The following is a 21,422-nucleotide window of genomic DNA, read 5'->3' as shown; positions in this document are numbered from 1 at the left end:
GGGGGGGGGGGTGCTCAGGGCCTGGGGACAGGGGCTCAGGGGCTCGGGGCCTGGGGACAGGGGCTCAGGGGCTCGGGGACGGGGGGCTCAAGGCCTGGGGGCAGGGGCTAGGGGACCAGCGGGCTCAGGGCTTGGGGACAGGAGACAGCATTTGGCAGTACAGGGGCTGCCAGCATCTGGAAGACTACGGCTCAGGGCTGGGAGGATTAGGCATTCAGGCCTGAATAGAGGGTGGGAGTCTTGTTCAGTAAGGAGCAAGGGGTGAATCGGAGGGTCAGAGGGTTGAGCACCTGGGGGTTATTCTGTGCCTGGGGCTGGATGGGAGCTAAGAATGGGGGGGTGGTGAACACCCTGCGGTGGGGACGCTGAGGCCTGGGGGAGGGGGCCCCATATCCTGGGCTGCCCTGGCACGACCGACCCAAGCCTCCGCGGCTTGGCAGGACCAGAGGCCACACTGGGGTGGGGGATGTATTTGAAGGGTACAGTGTGGGGGATGTATTTGAAGGGTACAGTCTCGGGGACCGAGGGCCCCCAAAGACCCAGATCGCCGTCTGGAGAAAGGGTCAAGCGTGTGCCTCTTCCAGGCACTTCCGGACTCTTTGGGGCAGCGCGCATTGGGCGCAGAGCCGGAGCAGGAGGTCCTGGCCTCGCGGGCGGCGCGGAGATGCGCGGCGGTGACAGTGCAGTGCAGACCGCGCCCCCGCAGGCCGGGCCCCAAGGGACGGTTCCCTCCCGCCCCACCCCCGCGCCATGCTCCACCCCTCCCCCCGACCTCTCGGCTGAGCAGCTGGGGCGGGGGACCGGGACGCGACAAAGGGCCTAATCCGGGCGCAGGGACCCGGGTGGCGGCTCGACCCTCCTCCCGGGTGCCTGCGATCCTCTCGCGGCGCCTCCATCCCCGGCCCCGCGGGTGCCCGCCCCAGCCTTCCGGTGCGCCCGGATCAAGCTGTCCGGCCTTACCCGCCACGGGCTTCTGTCGGAACGGCGGGCTGGAGTGGCCGCTCCAGGGGCCGCGACAGAGCGGGAAGGAGCGGGCTGTGGCGGAGACCCTGCACCCGAGCGCGGAGTCTGGATTTTGCGCGAGGCCTCCGCCCTAGGATTGGGGGCGGGCAGACGCGGAGGCTCATCCCCCAGGAGGGGGGATGAGACGGGAAGGGAGGAGAAAGAGGCAGTCTGTGAGGAGCGCGCAGCCCCTCTCCCTCCCAGCATCTTCATCCTCGCTGCATCCCGTCCTAACCCTCACTCCCTCCCCGCCAGACCCCAGCCCCACCTCCTGATCGCACACACGTCCACCCCACTCCCTCTCCATCACCCCGTGGGCACCCAACCCCATCCCATTTCTGCTGCACACAGCGCCCCACCACCTCCATCCTCACTCCACCCCTCCACTTCCCCCTCCCTGGCACAGTCCATCCCTTTCCCACCCTCCTCACCCTCTCCTATTCCCCATCTTCATTCCTGCCCCAAGCAATGTGTCCCAGACAGAGGCCACAGAATGCCACCGCAGACCCAGAGCTCTAGATCCTGGTGTCCAGTGTTCTTCACCGAGAGGCCTGGAGAGGAGAGGATGGCTATCCAGGGCCCCAGGGTATCCGGAAAGGAGATAATGGGTGACCTTCTAACTACCCTGCAGTTCAGATCCCTCTGGGGGGCCCTCACTGTGGCCACTCCCCAGCAAGGGCACTTGGAACCCCACTGCCCCAGGCAGCCGGCCTTCCCAGCCCTGCTGGATGTGACTCTGGGACTTCTTGAAAGGGTGCTATCTGGCTGTCCACCTTTGTGGACATCCCACCCAGCCTCTCCACCTGGGGGCACCAGGCTCTCTTGACGGCTTTAGGAGTGGATTCCACGACCTCCTCAACTGTGACCTGATGTGACAAGTTTATTGATGTGACGTGACTTCTCTTAGCTTCCATCAGACTGCTCTCGATCCCAGAGGCTCAGAACTGCTGCTCCACACACAGGCCTGGCTCCCGAATTCCTGTGTTGAAGACCTGACCCCTCGAACCTCAGAATGTGCCTGTATTTGGAGATGGGGTCTTAACAGAGGCGATTACGGTAAAACGAGGCTAGTAGGGCAGGCCCTGGTCTCATCTAACTGGTGTCCGCATAAGAAGAGGGGACCAGGACACAGACATGCACAGGGACAGCCACGTGAGGACTCAGGGAGAAGGCAGCCATCTGTGAGCCAAGGAGAGAGGCCTCAGAAGGAACCAGCCCTGCCCACGTGCTTCTCAGACTTCTAGCCTCCAGAACCGTGAGAAAAGGAATTTCTGGGGTTTAAGCCACCCCGTCTGTGGCACTTTGTTATGACGGCCTGAGTAAAGTAATAGAGAAACCGAGGATTTCTGAAGTCCATGTGGAAATGTAAAAAAAGTACTAATATAACTCATTTTGAAAAACAAGATCAAAGAAGGGCACCCTGTCAGATATCAAGATGTTATAAAAGGTCATGGCAATAAGACTACTTAGTCTCGGCAGGGGACAGAGAGCAGCACAGGCAAACGAGGAGATCGCGAAGAGACTCGCGGAGGAACTTACATGCCTGCAGGAACAGAACGAGATTGAGAATGTGAGGGAGACTGGGAAACTGAAAGAACCAAATGGAAATTCTAGAACTGAAAAAATACACTTAAAAACACAGGTTAGATATGGCCAAGGAGAATTAGTAACCTGGAAGATGAGAAGGAAATATCCAGAAGAAAGCGCAGAGAGAAAGCAAGAGTGTGTACAACAGGCTGCTGGGCAGAGGGGTGCCCCTCATGGACCCCACACGGACCCCTCACGGGCCCCACACCGACCCCTCACGGACCCCACACGGACCCCACACGGACCCCTCACGGACCCCACACGGACCCCACACGGACCCCCCACGGACCCCTCACGGACCCCACACGGGCCCCTCACGGGCCCCACACGGACCCCTCACGGGCCCCACACGGACCCCCCACGGACCCCACACGGGCCCCACACGGGCCCCCCACGGACCCCACACGGGCCCCACACGGGCCCCCCACGGACCCCACACGGGCCCCACACGGGCCCCCCACGGACCCCACACGGGCCCCACACGGGCCCCCCACGGACCCCCCACGGACCCCACACGGGCCCCTCACGGACCCCACACGGGCCCCACACGGACCCCTCACGGGCCCCACACGGACCCCTCACGGACCCCACACGGACCCCTCACGGACCCCACACGGACCCCTCACGGACCCCACACGGGCCCCACACGGACCCCACACGGGCCCCACACGGGCCCCCCACGGACGTGGGGAACCAAAAGGAGAGCAGAGGAAGAATGGGGCAGAGGCAGTGTTTAGGGGCACAATGCTGACCATTTTCAGAAACCGATGAGGCACAATTCTAGAAACATCACAAACTCCAAGCATGATAAATACAACGAACAGCACGGCCTGGAAACCAAACACCGAACTTCTTGTTAGAAGATCTTGAAAGCTTCCAGAAGTGGGGGAAACGCAATCACCTAAAAGCAGTAAATATAAGCTGGCTTCTCCACAGACAACACAGAAGTGGGGTTTGCAGAGCTGCTGACAGCGGCTGCTCAGAAGCCAACAGGCACAGCTAAAGCAGCAGCCGCGAACGGAAGGGGGGCTCACACGGCGCTATCGCCACCAGACCCAGGCGACTTGAAGCCGGGCCAAGGAAGGCGAAAAGCACTGCCGGAGACAAACAGTAAAACTTCCTTTTTTTTTTTTTTTTTGTTAAGATTTTATTTATTTATTTGACAGAGACAGAGACAGCCAGCGAGAGAGGGAACACAAGCAGGGGGAGTGGGGGAGGAAGAAGCAGGCTCCTAGCGGAGGAGCCGGACGTGGGGCTCGATCCCATAACACCAGGATCACGCCCCGAGCCGAAGGCAGACGCTTAACCGCTGTGCCACCCAGGCGCCCCTAGAGCTATCCTTCTGATGTACAGAAACATGCATGATGAAGATGGAAATGTCAGCCAGGGCTAATTTTTAAAGAAGATTTTATTTATTTGACAGAGATAGAGACAGCCAGCGAGAGAGGGAACACAGGCAGGGGGAGTGGGAGAGGAAGAAGCAGGCTCCCAGAGGAGGAGGGAGCCCAATGCGGGGCTCAATCCCAGAATTCTGGGATCATGTCCTGAGCCGAAGGCAGACGCTCAACCGCTGTGCCACCCAGGCGCCCCAACAGTAACACTTCCTAATGATAAACGGTTAGATTTAGCAAGATGACATCACAGTTCTGAATTTCATGTACTTAGTGACATAACCTCAAAATAATAAAGCCAAACAGTAAGAGAATATTTACAGCACAAAATCATTTCCATGAATTTAAAACTCACGTGCCAAGCAATGCGACCCCAGAGGCACGCGTAGTCTCCGGGGGCACACGCCAAACGCATCACGCGCTGGGGCCAAGGCCGGGGAGGGTCCAGGGTGTGGGAAGCAATGGGTTCAAGTAAGAAGCACTCACCTTGACCAGGGACGATCGCCCAATAAGAAGGAAAGTGCTGGATCAACCCAATTTCTGCCCCTACGTGCCAGAGAACAGAGAAAAGGAAGAGAAGCCACGTATGGGTTTGTCATCTATTCACTAGACCCGTCGAGTTTTAAGTCAAATGACATTCTTGTTTCTGAGGAAAGGTGGCAAGTGTGTGGCCCACGGCACCGTCTGGCCTTGTGCGGGCGCTCCGTCCACCGTCCGGCCAGCTGAGGTTGGTTGCAGGGTCTGCTCTAAGGCGCTGGGAGCTTAGGCACAGGGCAGGTGGGGCCCAGGAACGGGGCCGGCCCCTATGGAAACTGGCCATGTCCCAGGTGAAGGGAGCGACGGTGAAGAGGGGCCTTCCTGGGAGCTGGAGTCTGCGCTCTTCCTGGGCTGAGGGCCCCACCGGGAGTTGTCCCCCGCTCAGGTGCCCACGCTTTCTGGGAGGGGGGCAGGAAGCTTCGGCCTTTCCCCCGCTTGTCCAGATGCTCTCATGGCCACCCCTGTGTTCCTGGCAGCTCTGGCTGGTGTGAGAGGGCTGGGGCCTGCCGGGTGGCGGGCCGGAGGCTGTGAACAGAGGAGAGGAGAGGCGCTCGGGAGCTCTTCCTCCTGCAGCTGGTGCTCAGGAGGGACCAGGGGCTCGGAGGAGGTTGGCCAGCGCCTCCCTGATGTCACGGTTCCGCAAGCAGTAGATGATGGGGTTGAGCAGGGGCGTCACAACTGAGTAGATCACGGACACCAGCTTGTTGAGGTCGAAGGAGTGGGCGGCATGGGGCCGGGCGTACATGAAAATGGTGGCCGTGTAGAAGGTGGCCACTACCGCCAGGTGCGAGGCACAGGTGGAGAAGGCTTTCCGGCGGCCGGCCCAGCCTGGGATCCTCAGCACTGTGGCCAGGATGTGTGCGTAGGAGACCATGGTCACCAGCAGGGAGGTGGAGAGCACAGCCAGGGCTGCCACGAAGTCCAAAACTTCAACGGCAGTGGTGTCAGAGCAAGAGAGCTGCAGCAGGGGTGAGATGTCACAGAAGAAGTGGTTGAGGACATTGGGGCCACAGAACCTGAGGCGGGAGATGAGAGCCACGGACACGAAGGAGGCCAGGAAGCCGCCCAGCCAGGCGCTGAGGGCCAGGCACAGACAGAGCTTCCGGTTCATGGTGGCTGGGTAGTGCAGTGGGCGACAGATGGCCAGGTACCGGTCACAGGCCATGGTGGCCAGGAGGAAGCACTCAGAGGAGCCGAGCGAGAGGAAGAGAAACAGCTGGGTGAGGCATCCTGAGAAGGAGATGGTCCTCGCCCACACCAGGAGGCCAGCCAGCAGCTTGGGGACGGTGACCGAGGTGTAGAGGGTCTCCAGCACTGACAGGTTGGCCAGGAAGAAGTACATGGGTGTGTGCAGTTGATGGCTGGCTCGGATGGTCACCACGATGACCAGGTTCTCCAGGATGGTCGCCAGGTAGGTGGTGAGGAATAACCCGAAAAGGAGCCCCTGAAGACGGCACAGCTCTGGGAAGCCCAGCAGGATAAATTCCGTTACCGGGGTCTCAGTGGAGTTGCCCATGGCCCTCCCTGGTGGGGAGGTCACTTCTGAGCACCCTGGAACAGCAGAGAGACGCAGGTGGGATGTGTCCGCTGAGGGCTGAGAAGGGTCTCTAAGGTGCTGCCCTACTGACCTGTCACCCCCGCCCTCAGTCTAACACGCAGTTACCCAGAGCCAGCACCTGGCAAAGGGGTGTTGGGTGCACATACTCTTACTCCCGATTTCATACAGAAGCCCTCAGGGGTAGGCTCTTCCTGCCCCCCCCCCCACAGGTACAGGGCCAGGTGTGCATGCACGCACACGCGCACACACACACATACACTCCCAGGTGTGCAGCCCCCGCCACATCTCCTCTCCAGGTGTGTACATACTTCCTCACACACACCTAGGAGTGCACAACGCGCGGCAAGAGAGAAGACCCATCTGCCTGGTGTGCCTGTCCGGGCTGTGTCCCCGAGCACTTTCCTGCCCTCGTCCAGGTCCCCTCCCAGAAGAATGCTGCCTCACGTTGCTCCTGCCTGGGGAAGGGCACCACTTCCATCTGATGGCCCTGGAGCTCTCTAGGGCTGAGCAAAGCCGCCAGGGGATTGGCAGAAGGGAGGGAGGCTCATCCCCAGCTTTGAGGTTCCCAAGTAGACCATGCCTGAGCCAGCCTGAGGTCTTTATCCTGTGATTTCTGAGCAGCACAATGGCTGTTTGGGGGATGGGCAGAGCGGTCCGCTCAGAGCCGCTAAGGGGCCGCCCCGTGTGGGACTTTGGTAGGGCGGTCCTGGAGTTAGGTGTCTGAAGGATGGGCAGGTCTCGGGGAGAGGGTGGGCGAGGGCACAACAGGGGCAGGGGTCCCTGCTGGCAGCCCAGGGCTTTCCGGCCCCTCCTGGGGGAGGGGGAGCCTCAGGACCCTTCCCGGCTCCGCCCTGGGAATCTGGGGGCCGGCCGGGGTTCGCGCTGTCCCGGTGGACAAGAGTGGGCGAGAGTAATTCCTGCCTGTCGGACGGTCCTCCGGGCCCCAGGCCGAGGGGGCGGCCGTGCCTGCTCACCCGGGAGGGGCCCGCACTCGTGGAGCTGCCCCCTGCGACCCGCTCAGCCGTGCGGGGTGGCGGGCTGCTCTGAGCTGGTGGGGGCACAGGCCACCGTGTGGAGGGATGAGGACCGCCCCCAAGTTCTTGGAGTGTCTGAGGACAGAGGGTGGGGCCTCGGTCGGTGGGACCCGCTTGGAGCCCAGGCCGAGGGCCCTGGGGGTTCGGGATGTCAGGGCCCGAGCGCTTCTGCAGGAGCTGCCCCGCGGTCTGTGCCGCCCAGTCTGGCGGTGGGTGTTGAGACCCCCCCCCAAAGGCGCCCTCCGTCTCGCCTTCCCCAGGCTCTTTGCCCCAAGAACAACCTTCCCCCGCAGGAGATGGGGGGCCTCCGCCGGGTCTCCGCAGACCTGCGAGGGTCTGTGGGCCAGCTCGCCACATCCCACTCGGTCCCTGCTGCCTCTGGACGCGGGTGGTTTTTATGCGACTCACTAGTGGCCTTGCCCCCGCCCCGGTCTTCTGCTCCCGGTCTGGAGGGTTCTAATTGCACATTCTCACCTGGGCGGGACTCTCAGAGCAATTTGGTGAGGGGCGCCGCGGGGTCCCTGGAGGGAAAGGTGCGAGGCCTTCCCACGTCCTCCTCAGCGACAACTAGGTCTTTCCATGTCACCTGCGCTCCAGGCACCCAGGCACGGGTGAGGCCCGCCCTCAGACCCACCTCCAGCCTCAAGGCGCTTCTCCTGAGGTCGTTTCTTCCTTTCCCGTGCACGCCCTTTATTCATTTAGTTATAACCACTTGTAGACCTACTCCTAGGGCAAGACCCAGACACTGGCTGGTGGGCGACAGCAGCTCCTTTCCTCCCCCACCCTGTGCTCCCCTCTCTGAAGGACCGCTGGCTGGACTTCCCTTGCCGTCCCAAGTATTTTAATTACCGATAACAATACCGTTTAGTTTTGCTTGTGTCCAGACTGTAAGGAAGGCTGTCCTGCCTATGTTGTCCTTTGGGTCTTGCCTTTTCCTGCCACTAAGATTCCTGCCCTTCTTGGCATCTGGCTGCATTTCTTCGACACCTGTATGGTGATCCACCCCATCTCCTCAACTTGGGGACTCCGGCTGCTCCTGCCTGGTCCCCCTTCCTCCTCTGGTGGCTTGAAAACTCCCGAAGCAAAAAGCCAGGGAAGTTGGAACCCCACCCCTTGCTTCCGTCTCCCAGGGTCACTATCTCATTGCCTCATGGTCAGGGTCTTGAAAACCGCTTTTTCCCCCCATGTATTTTGTCTGTTTTCTTTCAGGCGGGACGGTAAATCCAGTTTCGGTATTCCATCTTGGCTAGAAGTGGGAGTCGAAGTTCAGTCATCCCTTGGACTTACACCTGCCTCAGTGTCCCCAAGCTCCGGTGCGTGTCTCCTCCCTTTGGCCCCCAAACCATTCCTGACATCCTACCCTGTCCCTTCACCAGCCCTCCAGGGACACGGTCCTGCACTGCCTCTTGTCCGACATCCGAAAACTGCTGTTAAAGACATAAAGTATTTACATAATTATAGTATTGTAGACAATTATAATCACACTGTATACTTTATTTAATTTCGTTTTGTTTATGGTGGAGGGCTAGACTGATACAAGCTCATTTTTTTTGTGGCTGGAAGCCTTTTTATACATTCTCAAAATTAAGAGTCTCCTATGTGTCTCAATATCTTCTCTCAGTTTTTAACTTATTTTTCACTTTCTTTAAGATGTCTTTTGATGAACAGATGTTCTTAAATATTTTCACATGCTTTTAACTAAGGTACAACACAGAAGAATCTGGTCTTTTTAGTGTACAGTTCTGCAAGTTTTGGCAAATGTATATATAATTGTGTAACCACCACCACAATAAAAATATAGAACGGCTCCATCCTCCAAAATTTCTTCTATGCTGGCCCTTTGTAAATAAACCTCCTTATCCCCAGTGCCTGGTAAATCTGTTTTCTCTTCCTATAATTTTGACTTTTCCAGAATGTTATATAAATGGTATCAAAGAGTGTGTCCTGTTTTGAGTCTGGTGCCTTTACTCCGTCACTACCTTTATGATTCAGCCATGCTGTTGGGTCCATCCGCTCTGTTTCTTCTATGGTCGGTAGTATTCCACTCGGAAAGACCACAGATAATCCACGCCCAAGCTGAGGCACATTTGGGTTGTTTCCAGTTTTCGCAGATTATGAATTGAGTCGCTATAAACATTTGCTTATACTTTTCTTGTGTGAATGTAAGTGCGGGCTGTATGGTAAACGTATGTTTAACTATGTAAGGAGCTGCTGAACTGTTGTCCCGAGGGTCTGTACCACTTTGCACTTGGCGCTGAGTTTGAAAAACTGTTACTCTAAAAAGTTTGTAGTGGTATCTCCTTGTGTTGTGTTTCTTTTTTTTAAATTTTATTTATTCGTTTGACAGAGAGACAGACAGCCAGTGAGAGAGGGAACACAAGCAGGGGGAATGGGAGAGGAAGAAGCAGGCTCCCAGCAGAGGAGCCCGATGTGGGACTCGATCCCGGAACGCCGGGATCACGCCCTGAGCCGAAGGCAGACGCTTCACGACTGCGCCACCTAGGCGCCCCTGTGCAAAAGTTTTTTATCTTGATGAAGTTCCAAAACCGGACAAAGACCCCACTAAAAAAGACTGTTACAGACCAATATCCCTGATGAACATGGAGGCCAAGATTCTCACCAAGGTACTCGCCAATAGGATCCAACAATACATTAAAAGGATTATTCACCATGACCAAGTGGGATTTATTCCTAGGCTGCAAGGTGGTCCAACACCCACAAATCAATCAACGTGATACACCACATTAATAAAAGAAAGGACAAGGACCATATGATCCTCTCAATAGATGCAGGAAAAGCATTTGACAAAATACAGCATCTTTTCTTGATAAAAACTCTCTGCCATGTAGGGATAGAGGGAATATACCTCAATATCATAAAAACCATATATGAAAAACCCACAGCAAGTATCACCCTAAATGGGGAAAAACAGAGCTTTTCCTCTGAGGTCAGGAACATGACAGGGATGTCCACTCTCACCACTGTTGTTCAGCATGGTATTGGAGGTCCTAGCCTCAACAATCAGACAACAGAAATAAATAAAAGACATCTGAGTCAACAAAGAAGAAGTCAAACTTCCACTCTTCACAGACAACAGGATACTCTATGTAGAAAACCTAAGACTCCAGCAAAAAATTGCTAGAACTGATACAGGAATTCAGCAAAGTGAGAGGATACAAAATCAATGCACAGAAATCAGTTGCATTTCTACACACCAACAATGAGACAGAAGAAAGAGAAATTAAGGAATTGATCCCATTCACAATTGCACCAAAAACCAAAAGCTACTTAGGAATAACCCTAACCAAAGAGGTGAAGGATCTGTACTCTGTAAACTATGGAACACTCATGAAAGAAATTGAGGAAGACACAAAGAAATGGAAAAATGTTCCATGCTCATGGATTGGAAGAACAAATATTGTTAAAATGTCTATGCTACCCAAATCAATCTACACATTCAAAGCAATCCTTATCAAAATACCATCAACTTTTTTCACAGAGCTGGAACAAACAATCCTAAAATTTATATGGAACTAGAGAAGACCCCGAATAGCCAAAAGAATGTTGAAAAGAAAATCAAAGCTGGGGGCATCACAATGCCGGATTTCGAGCTGTACTACAAAGCTGTGATCACCAAGACAGCATGGTACTGGCACAAAAACAGACACATAGACCAATGGAACAGAATAGAGAACCCAGACATGGACCCTCGGCTGTATGGTCAACTAATCTTTGACAAAGCAGGAAAGAATATCCAGTGGAAAAAAGGCAGTCTCTATAACAAATGGTGCTGGGAAAACTGGACAGCCCCATGCACAAGAATGAAACTGGACCATTCTCTTACACCATACACAGAGATAAACTCTTACTCTTTTCTGGTGCTTTTATAAATGGAATTGTAGACCACCCTTGTATTCTGGGGATAAATTCCACCAGTCATGTTGTATAACCCTTTTAACATGGCATGGATTTGGTTTTCTAGTATTTTTGTTGAGTTTGGCATCTATATTTGTAGATATTGGCATGTAGTTCTCTTGTGGTGTCCGTTTGGCCTTCTTATTAGGTAGTGCTGGCCTCACAGAATGCTTTAGCAAGGTTCTTCCCTCTTCTATTTCTTGGAAGATTTGGAGAAGGTGTTGATTCTTCTTTAATTGGTAGAATTAATTAGTGAAGCCATCTGGTCTTGGGCTTTTCTCTGCTGGAGGTTTTTGAGTACTGATACACTTTTTTTTTTTTTTTTTTTTTTTTTTTTTTTTTACTGGATATAGGTCTTTTCAAATTGTTTCTTTTCGAGTCAGCTTTGGCATTTGTGTGTCTGGGCATTGGTTCCTCCCATCTGGGTCATCTAATTGGTTGGTGTTGCCTTGTTTCTTGATTCTCCGGGAATCCTCAGCGGAGATGTCCTTGCTTTCATTTCTGACTACTGTGCATCTCTCCTTTTTCCTTTGCCAGTCTAGTGGGAGGGTTATCAATTTTGTTGATCTTTTCAAAGATTCAGTTTTTGCTTTTGTAGGTTCCATTTTTACAGTCTGTATTTCATTTGTCTCCGCTCAAATTTTATTACTTCCTCCTTTCCACTGGCTTTGAGTTAAGTTTGCTCTTATTTTCTGAATTCCTAAAGGTGTTTTTATTTTATTGGTTTGAGATTTTTCTTTACAAATGTAGGTGTTTACAATTATGTTCCCTGTACGCACACTGCTTTTTCTACATCCCAGGAATTGGTATATTGTGTTTTCATTTTCAACGTCTTCCATCTTCCCTAAAAAATTTACATCTGGAATTTATTATTGTGCCTGGTTTGAGGCAGGCATTTACCTCATGTCATTTTCCAGTGCTGAATGGTGCTTTCCTTCCCCAGACATCTGCTGGGACTCCTCTGTCACACATCATAGAGTTTGCTGTGTTTCCCAGAGTTCTGTTTCAGAGATGGTGCTTGTGAGGATGTCCTTAAGGAATGGACTCCCATTACTCCCAGGCACACCTTTAGTCACAAATTGTAATCACTTTTTGTCTTTAGCTTTTTACTTCTTCATAAAACTTGTGGTCTTCCCAGGCTGAGTCTTCTCAATGATAAGGTTCCCCCATCTTCTCCATCCGTCAGAGCCCTGCTTGATCCCAGATTTTGTCTTTAATATATGGTGGTTCACAAAGAGGGGGACTCCTCCTGCTGGCAGCAGGGACTCCTGTCCTTCTCCACTGGGTGCTAGGGAGGGAGGCCCAGGACCATCCAGCCCGGAAGAAATGAGGTCTCCCAGCTGTTGCTGTGTCAACCACGCAGCATCTCAGGACATCTTGGTGCAGCCAGTGGGAAGCCACAGGGTGAGGTTCCCAGACAGGAGGTCTGCAGAGAAGGTGGGCTGGGCCAGAGGGGGTTCTGTCAGGACCAGGCTCAGAAGCTGAGAAGGAAGCTAGGTTTGGACCAACCGTGGTCCTGGTCCCTGGTGTGAGCCAGGTCACAAGAGCCCGGTCCTTAGTGTCTTGGGGGTGGGTTCTGAAGGTAGGGCTCTGGGGTGTCTGGTCAGCGCTGGTCAGCAGAACCACCAGGACCCCAGTGTTGCCCCATACCGTGGCTGTGACTTTTCCTGACAGGGCACTGGGGCTGCCAGGTCTGGCAAGGATTGATTCTTTCAGATGGGCACTCTGGACTCTCTGTCACTCACCAACACCCACAGGTCTTATGCCGAGACTCGCAAGTATAGACATGGAAACATAGACACACACAGACGTCTACACAGCCATGGACGGGCTGGACCCAGGCACAGTTATGGATGGACAACCTCACCAACACAGACAGGTCTGCATCAGTTCACTATAAATCACTTCACTTAAAATGAATTTCCCTATAGGCGCGCCTGGGTGCTCAGTGGGTTAAGTGTCCTACTTGGTTTCAGCTCAGGCCATGATCTCAGGGTTGTGAAATCCAGCCCTGCATTGGGCTCTGTGCTCAGCACGGAGCCTGCTTGAGATTCTGTCTCTCACTCTGCTCCTTCCCCTGCTCGCACACACTCTGTCCTTCTCTAAAAAAAAAGAAGAAAGAAAAAAGAATTTCCCTATAACAAAGAAAAGCTGGAACACATCCATACACAAACATACTCACCTAAATTATATTTGTCCAAAGAAGATTAATACCAATTATTCTAGTGATCAACGTACCCCATGAGTGATAACCTAGGAGGGATATCATCACAAGTTCTGGTACCCTTTCAGTGCACATGGAGTTTTAGCAATTATATCAAGTGTGTCCCCTGTTTTGCCCACTTCAGGGAATCTTACGGATTAGTCTTTTCACATTTGCCCAAAGTGTATGTGCCCGGTGAATATGTTCCAAAGTGGCGGCAAGCGCTGGCTATGTGCCGACGGTATTTCCGGCACATCATTAGTAGCTAGTCCCCAGTTTTGTCTGCTCTTGGGTATTTCAAGGATTTGGCACTTTCTTCTGATCTCTGTACTTCTAATCGGCGGCTTCAGTGTTCCCTGTTCTGCCGCGTCTGACTTTGCCTTTCTGATGCACGTCCTGGGCCCGCTCCACACGCGCCCGGTACTTGGTCCTTCTGGAAAGGATTGCGGATTTGACAGTGAGAACAAAGGGTGTGGTCTTCACCAGTCCACTTTATCAAGAGGTCAAAATTGGAAGGAAATACTGTGTTGCACAGTTTTCAAAGGGCAAGAGGTGGCATCATTATTCTGACCCCCACATTCTATGTCCCAAGGGGACACGCACAAGCCTCTTCAGAGCAACACTGTTTGCAGGAAGGCAAGGTGGAGGCAGCCCAAACACCCACCATGGGATCCGGGTGCTGGTCTTGCGGCAGCGGATGTGGGTGGAGGCAGTCATGGTGCAGGACCCGGAAGCATGCTCCTGATTACCAGGAGCCTGCCATAGGTAAAACATTGCTCTGTTTTCTCTCTCACCGTTCCTTTAAAATGTGTTTGGGCAGGATACTTATTTCCAAGTTATTGACATTTCTGACAACTCTCAGAGAACTAAGCCACAGAACACAGACTGTCTTAGGAATCGGCGTGTCGGGAGAAGATGCCCACCAGGCTGGCCCTCTTCCACATGGGGCATGGTGCAGGGGGCTTTCTGCCTACTTTCCATCTGTGCTGTGCAGAAGAGGACATCCCCACCAGAATATATCGGTGTCAGAATCCTTGGGACGGTAAAAATGCTGTGGTCCGTGGCAAGGGGGATTTACATCGGTGAGGGCTGCTGAAGCAGGGAGCTATCTGGACCGCTCCAGTGGGTCCAGTGTCATCACGGGGCCTCAGAGGTGGGAGAGGAAGGCAGGCGGGTCTGTCAGAGGAGATGTGACCACGCAGCAGTGTCTTCGAGATTCTGCACAGCTGGCTTTGCAGATGGAGGAAGGGCCCACGGGCCACGGATGGCAGGTGCCTCTAGGGACTGGGGTAGGCAACAAAACAGATTCTTCCTGGAGCCTCCAGAAGGAGTCAGTCCTGCCCACATCTTGCCTTTGGTTCAGAGAGTCCTGGATCAAGCTTTTAGCCTACCCGTACGATGATAAATTTGGGTCCAAGTCACCCACTCAGTTCGTTTTCTTACAGCAGCCACAGCAGACTCGTACACTGCCTGACCTCCTCCTGCTAACCAGGACCTGCTGCGGCCCCCTGCGGTCAGGGGGCAGGCGGGATGTGGGGGCAGATGGCGGGAGCAGTGGGAGCTGCCGTGCTCTCCACCGTCCTCCCGGGTGAACGTGGGGCTGGCAGGTCCCCGGGCAGCCGCTCTCCCTTTCCTGACCCGGAGGCTGCTCAGGGTCCCTCAGGAGAAGGCACAGCCTCCCCGCGCCCCCCACTCCAGGGCCCCCACGGCAGCACTTGCTTGAAGGAAGCACTTACAGGCCGACCCCTCCCTCTTCAAGAAAGGTCTGCACAAATTCTCCCCTGGAGGCTCTTTCTTACCTTTTACTGACTCCGCAGCTGGGCGGGGGGCCGCTCAGCAGACTTGGTTCTCCACACCGTTTGGAAACCTGCGTTCATTCTGGTGCTTTGGTCTGGTACCTGACCTCTGTCACCTCAGCGTCTCAGTTGGACTGGAGTCAGGACAAGCCCCATTTTACTTATTTTATTTTTATAATAATTTTTTATTATGGTATGCTAGTCACCATACAGTACATCCTTGTTTTTGATGTCGTGTCCGTGATTCGTTGTCCCCATTTTAATCCACGCTCATGTCTTCATTCTGTGAGAGCGCTGACTCTACTGTCGCAGGACGCAGAATAAAACCCCTTCTCCTCACGAGCCCTCAGCACCCTACTGCACATCGTCCTGTCAGATTCCGGGCAGAGGGAGCAGGAGGAGGCCATCGCCCCTTCATGGAGAAGGGGTCCGACAGAGGGTGACCAGCTCACGGTCTAGTTCTGCCTTTCTGGGCACAAGGCTCTGGGCCTTGTCACCTCTTGAGTGGTCTAGTCCGTGGGGAGTTACGGATTTGAACTGCTCTTCCTCTCTTGTAAGGAAATCGCCAGAAATGTGGAAAGAGCTTGGGTCAGCTAGGTTTGTAAGAGCACCGTTACGTGGGAGGAGCTGGAGGTCCCGCTCTTCCTGTGCACGCCCGAGAGAGCCTGTGTGTGGTCTGAGCCGGACGGTGGGTCTCATGTGGGGGGTGGGGGAGGGAGGCTTTCAGAGGTGACGGTGAGGCTCACGCTGTCCATTGCATGGGGGTATGTAATCTTCAAACTCAGCGAGATGGAGACTTTAAGTCTGTGCTTCCTGGTATGTAGACATACCTTGATAATGAGAAAAGAAACAGGAGCTCACAAGTGTGCCCCTGTCCATGCCAAGGGGGAAACAGAACCCCAAAGAGTGCAAGACACGGCAAATCTCCACGCCGATCTATGCTTTGACAATCTTTCTTCTATTCTATCTCTTCCAAATTCCTAGGGTGTTATGATATTTGGAAAAATGGTGTTTATGGAATCAAACAGATGCCCCGTGTTTTCCCAGACCAGGGGCAGCCCCTGATTAGGGTGTTAATTGACGAGGCAACACTCCTGCCTCAGGGGAGCCCCTCCACCAACTTTTAATGAGCTACCAATTAGGGGCAGCCCAGGCACCTGTGTGGCTGTGGCACCAAACAGAGTACCACGCGATGCCAGAGCAGGCCCGCAGGGGTCGGCACACCTTGTGGCTGCCAAGGTGCCCCTTGTCCCTGGGGCCTTGTCAGGCTCTGCTTTGGCCGATGCTGATGCGGGAAACAGGCTGAGGCTTGTGGGCGGTGCACTCCCTCCACCTCCCAGGATGCCAGCTCCGGGCAGCTGACTCCCTGCCAGCAAGGCCCGGGCCCTGAGTGGCCAACTGCACGCAGCCCGGCCCATGGCCATAAGCTCAAGTCCACAAACCCCAGATGCACCCCCACAGATGTGCTTCGAGGTCCCCGAAGTTGATGCTGGCAGAGTCCAGAGGTCAGGCTTTTGCTCAAAGCCACCTTGCTGACAGCTACTCTGACACCCTCATATCACAGCTTCCTCCTGTCCCCACTGGCTGGGGGTCTCCTCCTAGGGAAGCTGCCCAGCAGCAAACAGCCCCAGCTTGGCTCTTGTGAAGACAGCTGCTTCCAGAAAGCTTGGTGGGGGCAGGGAGTGGGGCAGCCTGCACTTTGCCTATCAACCAGTGGCAAACCCCCTGTTTACAGAGGGGGAAACTGAGGCACATTTACAGCTGGGGAAACTAAGCACAGAGCACCTGCCAAGAATACCCAGTGTGCAGTGTGCGGCCAGAACCTGCCCTGGGGTGCATGGGGCCACCGCTGCCCCCAGGTGCTCTCACGGGGTGGGCACTCTGCATACGGCATGGCCACAGGAGACAGGCCTGGCGTGGGGCTGGGCCCTGGAGAAGATGCACTCGAGCTGTGGATGAGAAACAGCTGTCAGGCGTAGCCTAAGGGCAAGAGGGCCCGCTTAGGGTGCTGGCCGCTGCCCAGGAGCACCCTTGGGGCCTTCACCAGCCCCTAGAGCCATCTCATGCCAGCTGCACAATTAACAAGGAGGTCCTTGCAGGCCTGAGCCCAGGGGAGGCTGGGTAAGAGCAGAAGTAACCTGAGTATTGGAGGGCCGCCTGCTGGGCAGAGGGCTCGCCCTCTGCTCTCCCATTGGTGAGAGGGGAGGCGGGGGGTGCTTTCCGGGGTGGCAGACCCTCCCTGCTGCCCTGTATTAGGTCCATCTGCTGCCTGGGTTGTGAGCTGTAGTGCCCGTGGCTGCATGTTAGCTGACGGCCAGCAGTGCATGGTGGGGTCTCTGTCCTGGGAGAGGACGTGGAGGATACTGCATGGCCACAGTTTGAGGCAAGGACGGCAGCCGGAGGAGCGGGACAACAGGAGAGGTGCCAGCGGCCTCCTTCCCATGACAGGGGGGCTGGGGCAGCCTCTGCGCCTGTGCCCTGGGGTATGTGCCGGCTGGCCAGTGCTGACCACTCTGAATGACCAGAGTCAGGGTCAGCTGGGCAGAGCAGTCTTGCACACTGGGGGCCCCATAGTGGGCTGGGGAACTGCATCTGGGTCTAGTGTTGGTGGATAGCTAGGCCGTCTTCCTGGGCAGCCAAAACCTGCCTCCTGGCCAGTGCCACAGACACGGGAGGGCCGCATGAGCGTTTCAGCGGGTCCACAGCAGTTCACAACCCCCACCCCCGCTCTTGCTACGTCTCCAGGAGAGAGACGGTGGAAAGCAAGTGGCTCAGCCCATAGGAGACCCTCACTGGCAAGTCAGAGGGTTGGCAGGCCACAGGCAGAGTCCCCACCCGGGACACAGCCCTGCCTGGAGGGTCCTTGGGGTCATCCATGCTCACCCTCCTGGTCTCTGGGCTGCATCAGGGGGGCATCCTGGAACCTGCTCAGACCCCTTGGGTGGGTGACCCCAAACATGCTATGTCCCCACAAGCTGACCTGGGCAAGTGGATTGATTCCCCCACCCCTGCGATCCCTCACGAGGAGTCATAAGCCTGGGGGGGGGTCCCCAAGATGGACTGACTATGGGACCACTTGCAAGTTGTGCAGGACTCTGTGGGATCTGGGTGGTCCCCACCGGCACAGCTGTGAGGGTTTGAGCTCCTCCACACATGGCACGGGGGAAGCAGGCCAGCTGTCCTCACCTCCAGGCACATGGGAGGAATGGGAAATTCGGGACTGGAGAACTGTGAGAACCCTGGATAGGGAGGCACTTGCTGAGGCCTCTTTCTAGTCTTTGTAACAGTCATGTTCAACAGTGAAAATGGTTTTCCAAACGAGGCTCGTCCTGGAGTCAAGGCTAAGAAAAATAGCCCCAGTTCCCTGGGTCAGGACCCAACACCCCAGACAAAGTGCTAGGCTTGCAGGGGCCAGGGCTCGTGTGCAGAGCATGGACTCAAGTCCTGGTACAGCCTGGACAGTGGTCTGTGTCCAGCTGAATTCTGGAGGTGGCAGCTGAAAAGCATTCTGAGCCCCAGGACATGGAGTCATGGGGGCCCTACTGAAAAGACTGCTTCTTCCGGGACATGGCCCACATTGGTCCCATTCCTGGGACCTGGGGACAGGCAGGGGACTGGTCTGTCAGTACTGCTGGGGGTTTGCGTTTGCCTGACCGCTCACTGCTGGGCTGCATGGCCACAAAAGGCAGGGGCTCACAGCCAGAGCAGGTGTGGCTAGGGCGTGGGTTATTTTGTTACTGGCTGGCACTGTTAAGGAGAGCTTTGCTGAGTGCACTGTGGGTCTGGGGAGGGGACGCAGCCAAGGGACCCCCAGCCCATCAGGAACCAGGGTGAGTGTTCCAGGGGCTGGTTCAGGTAGTGAGTGTGCACACATGTGTGAGTCCAGGCCCACGTGTATACGCTGTGCCCATGTATGTATGTGGTGTGTGCATTGGCGTGTGACTCTGTGTGTGTGGTGTGTGGACCTGTGTGTGGCGGGGGGAGGATGGGCGCAGGCAGAAAGGTGCACATGGCTGCCATGGGTCCAGCAACTGGACATCGTCTGGGAGAAGACTTCACCGGTCAGGCCTCCTGCCTCACTGCTAGCTCTGGGCTCCATACTCGTGGGGTCACTGCCAGCCTCTGTCCAGCTACCCCCTTGGACAACTCATTGGTGCCTGTTGGCCCAGAGCAGCCAGTGGGCAGGGTCCAGCCCTGGGGATGGATTGGGCACTAAGGAACTGAGCTCAGCTCCCATTAAAACCCCTCCTCACTGGTGCTGCAGCCCCTCACCCTTCCCTGCAGACAGCCACCCTCCGGTACCCCTTCCTCTCCAGCAGGTCCCCCCCAACAATGCCACCCCCAGCTTCCAGCCAGGAGGCGATATGACTGCTTGCAACTTCGCACTTCAGGGCCCCTGGCTGCCCGGTTTCCAGCGAACAAATAATCCAGGGTGACAGCCCCAGGCGAGGAGAGCAGGGCCCCCCATGGGCTTCCTCTGACAGTTGTGTTGGGCGCATAGGTAAGACTGTTTCACTAGTAATCAATCTGGTTTGTTGGATGAAAATGCTAAAAATTCGACCATACATAATTTCATTTGTGAAAACTTGACAATTCTTGTTCCCAGTCTTCTTGAGTCTAGAGTAAGGACCACCAGGGACAAGGAGTCTCGAATAAGGACAAGGAGTCTAGAATAAGGCCCCCCCCCAGGTGACAAGGAGTCTAGAATAAGGACCCCCCCAGGTGACAAGGAGCCTAGAATAAGGACCCCCCCAGGTGACAAAGAGTCTAGAATAAGGACCCCCCCGCCCAGGTGACAAGGAGTCTGGAATAAGGACCCCCCACCCAGGTGACAAGGAGTCTACAATAAGGACCCCCACCCTCAGGTGACAAAGAGTGTACAATGAGGAGATGTTCCCCCCTCCCCACGTGGCAAGCAACGGATAACCTGGGTCCAGTCTCCTTCTGAGCGACTTCCCCCAAGAGGGCAAGGTCCAAGGTCCACTCGCTGGCTGCCACAGGGACTCTAGGCCTGGCTGCAGTCCTGGGATATAGACAAGGTGCGTAGACCCCAAAGAGGGGGGCAGGGCCGGCCCCTCCGTTCCTGGGCCTCCAGTGGGGGTTGGGGCGCGAGGTCCCTCTTACCGGCCTGCGGTGCTCTGTGTCCCAACAGCGCCGCATGGCCTGGAGCCGCAGCCACAACCTCTCCACGCAGGGGCCCTTCATCCTGCTGGGCTTCCCGGGGCCGCAGGGCCTGCACGTGGGGCTCTTCCTCCTCTTCCTGGTCACGTACGTGCTCACGGTGGCCGGGAACCTGGCCATCATCTCCCTGGTCGGGGCGCACCGGCGCCTCCGGACGCCCATGTACTTCTTCCTCTGCAACCTGTCCTTCCTGGAGATCTGGTTCACCACGGCCTGCGCGCCCAAGGCGCTGGCGGCGATCGCCTCGCGCAGCGGAGCCATCTCCCCGGCCGGCTGCGCGGCGCAGATGTACTTCGTCTTCTCGCTCGGCTGCACCGAGTACTTCCTGCTGGCCGCGATGGCTTACGACCGCTACCTGGCCGTCTGCCGGCCGCTGCGCTACGGCAGCGTCATGACGCCCGGGCTCTCCGCCCGCCTCGCTCTGGGCTCCTGGCTGGGCGGCTTCTCCGCCATCAGCGTGCCGGCTGCCCTCATCGCCCGCCTCTCCTTCTGCGGCTCCCGCGTCATCAACCACTTCTTCTGCGACATCGCGCCCTGGATCGTGCTGTCGTGCAGCGACACGCGGGTCGTGGAGCTGGCGTCCTTCGGCATTGCCTTCTGCGTCATCGTGAGCTCCTGCTTCATCACGCTCGTCTCCTACGCCTGCATCATCGTCACCATCGTCAGGATGCGCTCCGCCGACGGTCGGCACAGAGCCTTCTCCACCTGCTCCTCCCACCTCACGGTGGTCCTCATCTGGTACGGCTCCACCATCTTCCTGCACGTGCGGACCTCAGTGGAGAGCTCGCTGGACCTGACCAAGGCCGTCACGGTGCTTAACACCATGGTCACTCCGGTGCTGAACCCCTTCATATACACCCTGAGGAACAAGGACGTCAAGGACGCTCTGCGGAGGTGGGCACAGGGGAAGTGAGCCCCTCGGAGACCAACCAGGAGGACTGGGCCCTCTGACTGTCCCGCCTGCGGGAGCCAGTTCTCAGCATCATTCTCTCTGGACCGGCTGAAAACAGCACCCAGATATCACAACGTGGTCAGGGGCTCTTGGGTGGCAGGAGGCTTTGGTCTGGGTGCTCCGTGGTGTGGAGAAGCCCCCCACCCCATCCTGGCCTCAGGGAGTTCCCACCCCTCTCACAGGCCTTGCCTACGGGTGCTCAGTCCCTTGAGTTCCAAACCCAGATTCTGGAAGAGAAATGGGGACACATGGCCCCTAAGAAGCAC

General features: G+C 55.9%; 3 protein-coding genes across 3 annotated transcripts in view; 1 reads left to right on the top strand and 2 right to left on the bottom strand.

Moving 5' to 3' along the window:
* Positions 1–1,073, bottom strand: part of SPRN (shadow of prion protein) — a 4,242-nt gene extending 3,169 nt beyond the window's left edge. Inside the window, exon 1 of the mRNA XM_040624179.1 lies at positions 961–1,073. The gene's annotated coding sequence lies outside the window, so the exon portion shown is untranslated. The remainder of the gene's footprint in view (positions 1–960) is intronic.
* Positions 1,074–5,087: 4,014 nt separating this feature from the next.
* On the bottom strand, positions 5,088–6,217 carry LOC103658623 (olfactory receptor 6-like). The gene has a single exon (XM_008686132.1). It carries the CDS (start codon positions 6,031–6,033, stop codon positions 5,098–5,100), a length of 936 nt encoding a protein of 311 aa, XP_008684354.1. The 5' UTR covers positions 6,034–6,217; the 3' UTR covers positions 5,088–5,097.
* Positions 6,218–20,181: 13,964 nt separating this feature from the next.
* LOC103659653 (olfactory receptor 287-like) lies at positions 20,182–21,119 on the top strand. The gene has a single exon (XM_040623933.1). The coding sequence runs from the start codon at positions 20,182–20,184 to the stop codon at positions 21,115–21,117; it is 936 nt and encodes a 311-aa protein (XP_040479867.1). The 3' UTR covers positions 21,118–21,119.
* Positions 21,120–21,422: the final 303 nt, after the last annotated feature.

Source organism: Ursus maritimus, unplaced genomic scaffold (assembly GCF_017311325.1).
Source record: "Ursus maritimus isolate PB19 unplaced genomic scaffold, ASM1731132v1 scaffold_7, whole genome shotgun sequence".
NCBI classification, from domain to species: Eukaryota; Metazoa; Chordata; class Mammalia; order Carnivora; family Ursidae; genus Ursus; species Ursus maritimus.
Note: the sequence above shows the minus strand (reverse complement) of the source record. Positions and strands in the feature narration are given on the sequence as shown.

Coding starts and splice junctions, on each gene's coding strand:
- LOC103659653 (XM_040623933.1), top strand. CDS start 20,182: ATGGCCTGGAGCCGCAGCCACAACCTCTCCACGCAGGGGCCCTTCATC.
- LOC103658623 (XM_008686132.1), bottom strand. CDS start 6,033: ATGGGCAACTCCACTGAGACCCCGGTAACGGAATTTATCCTGCTGGGC.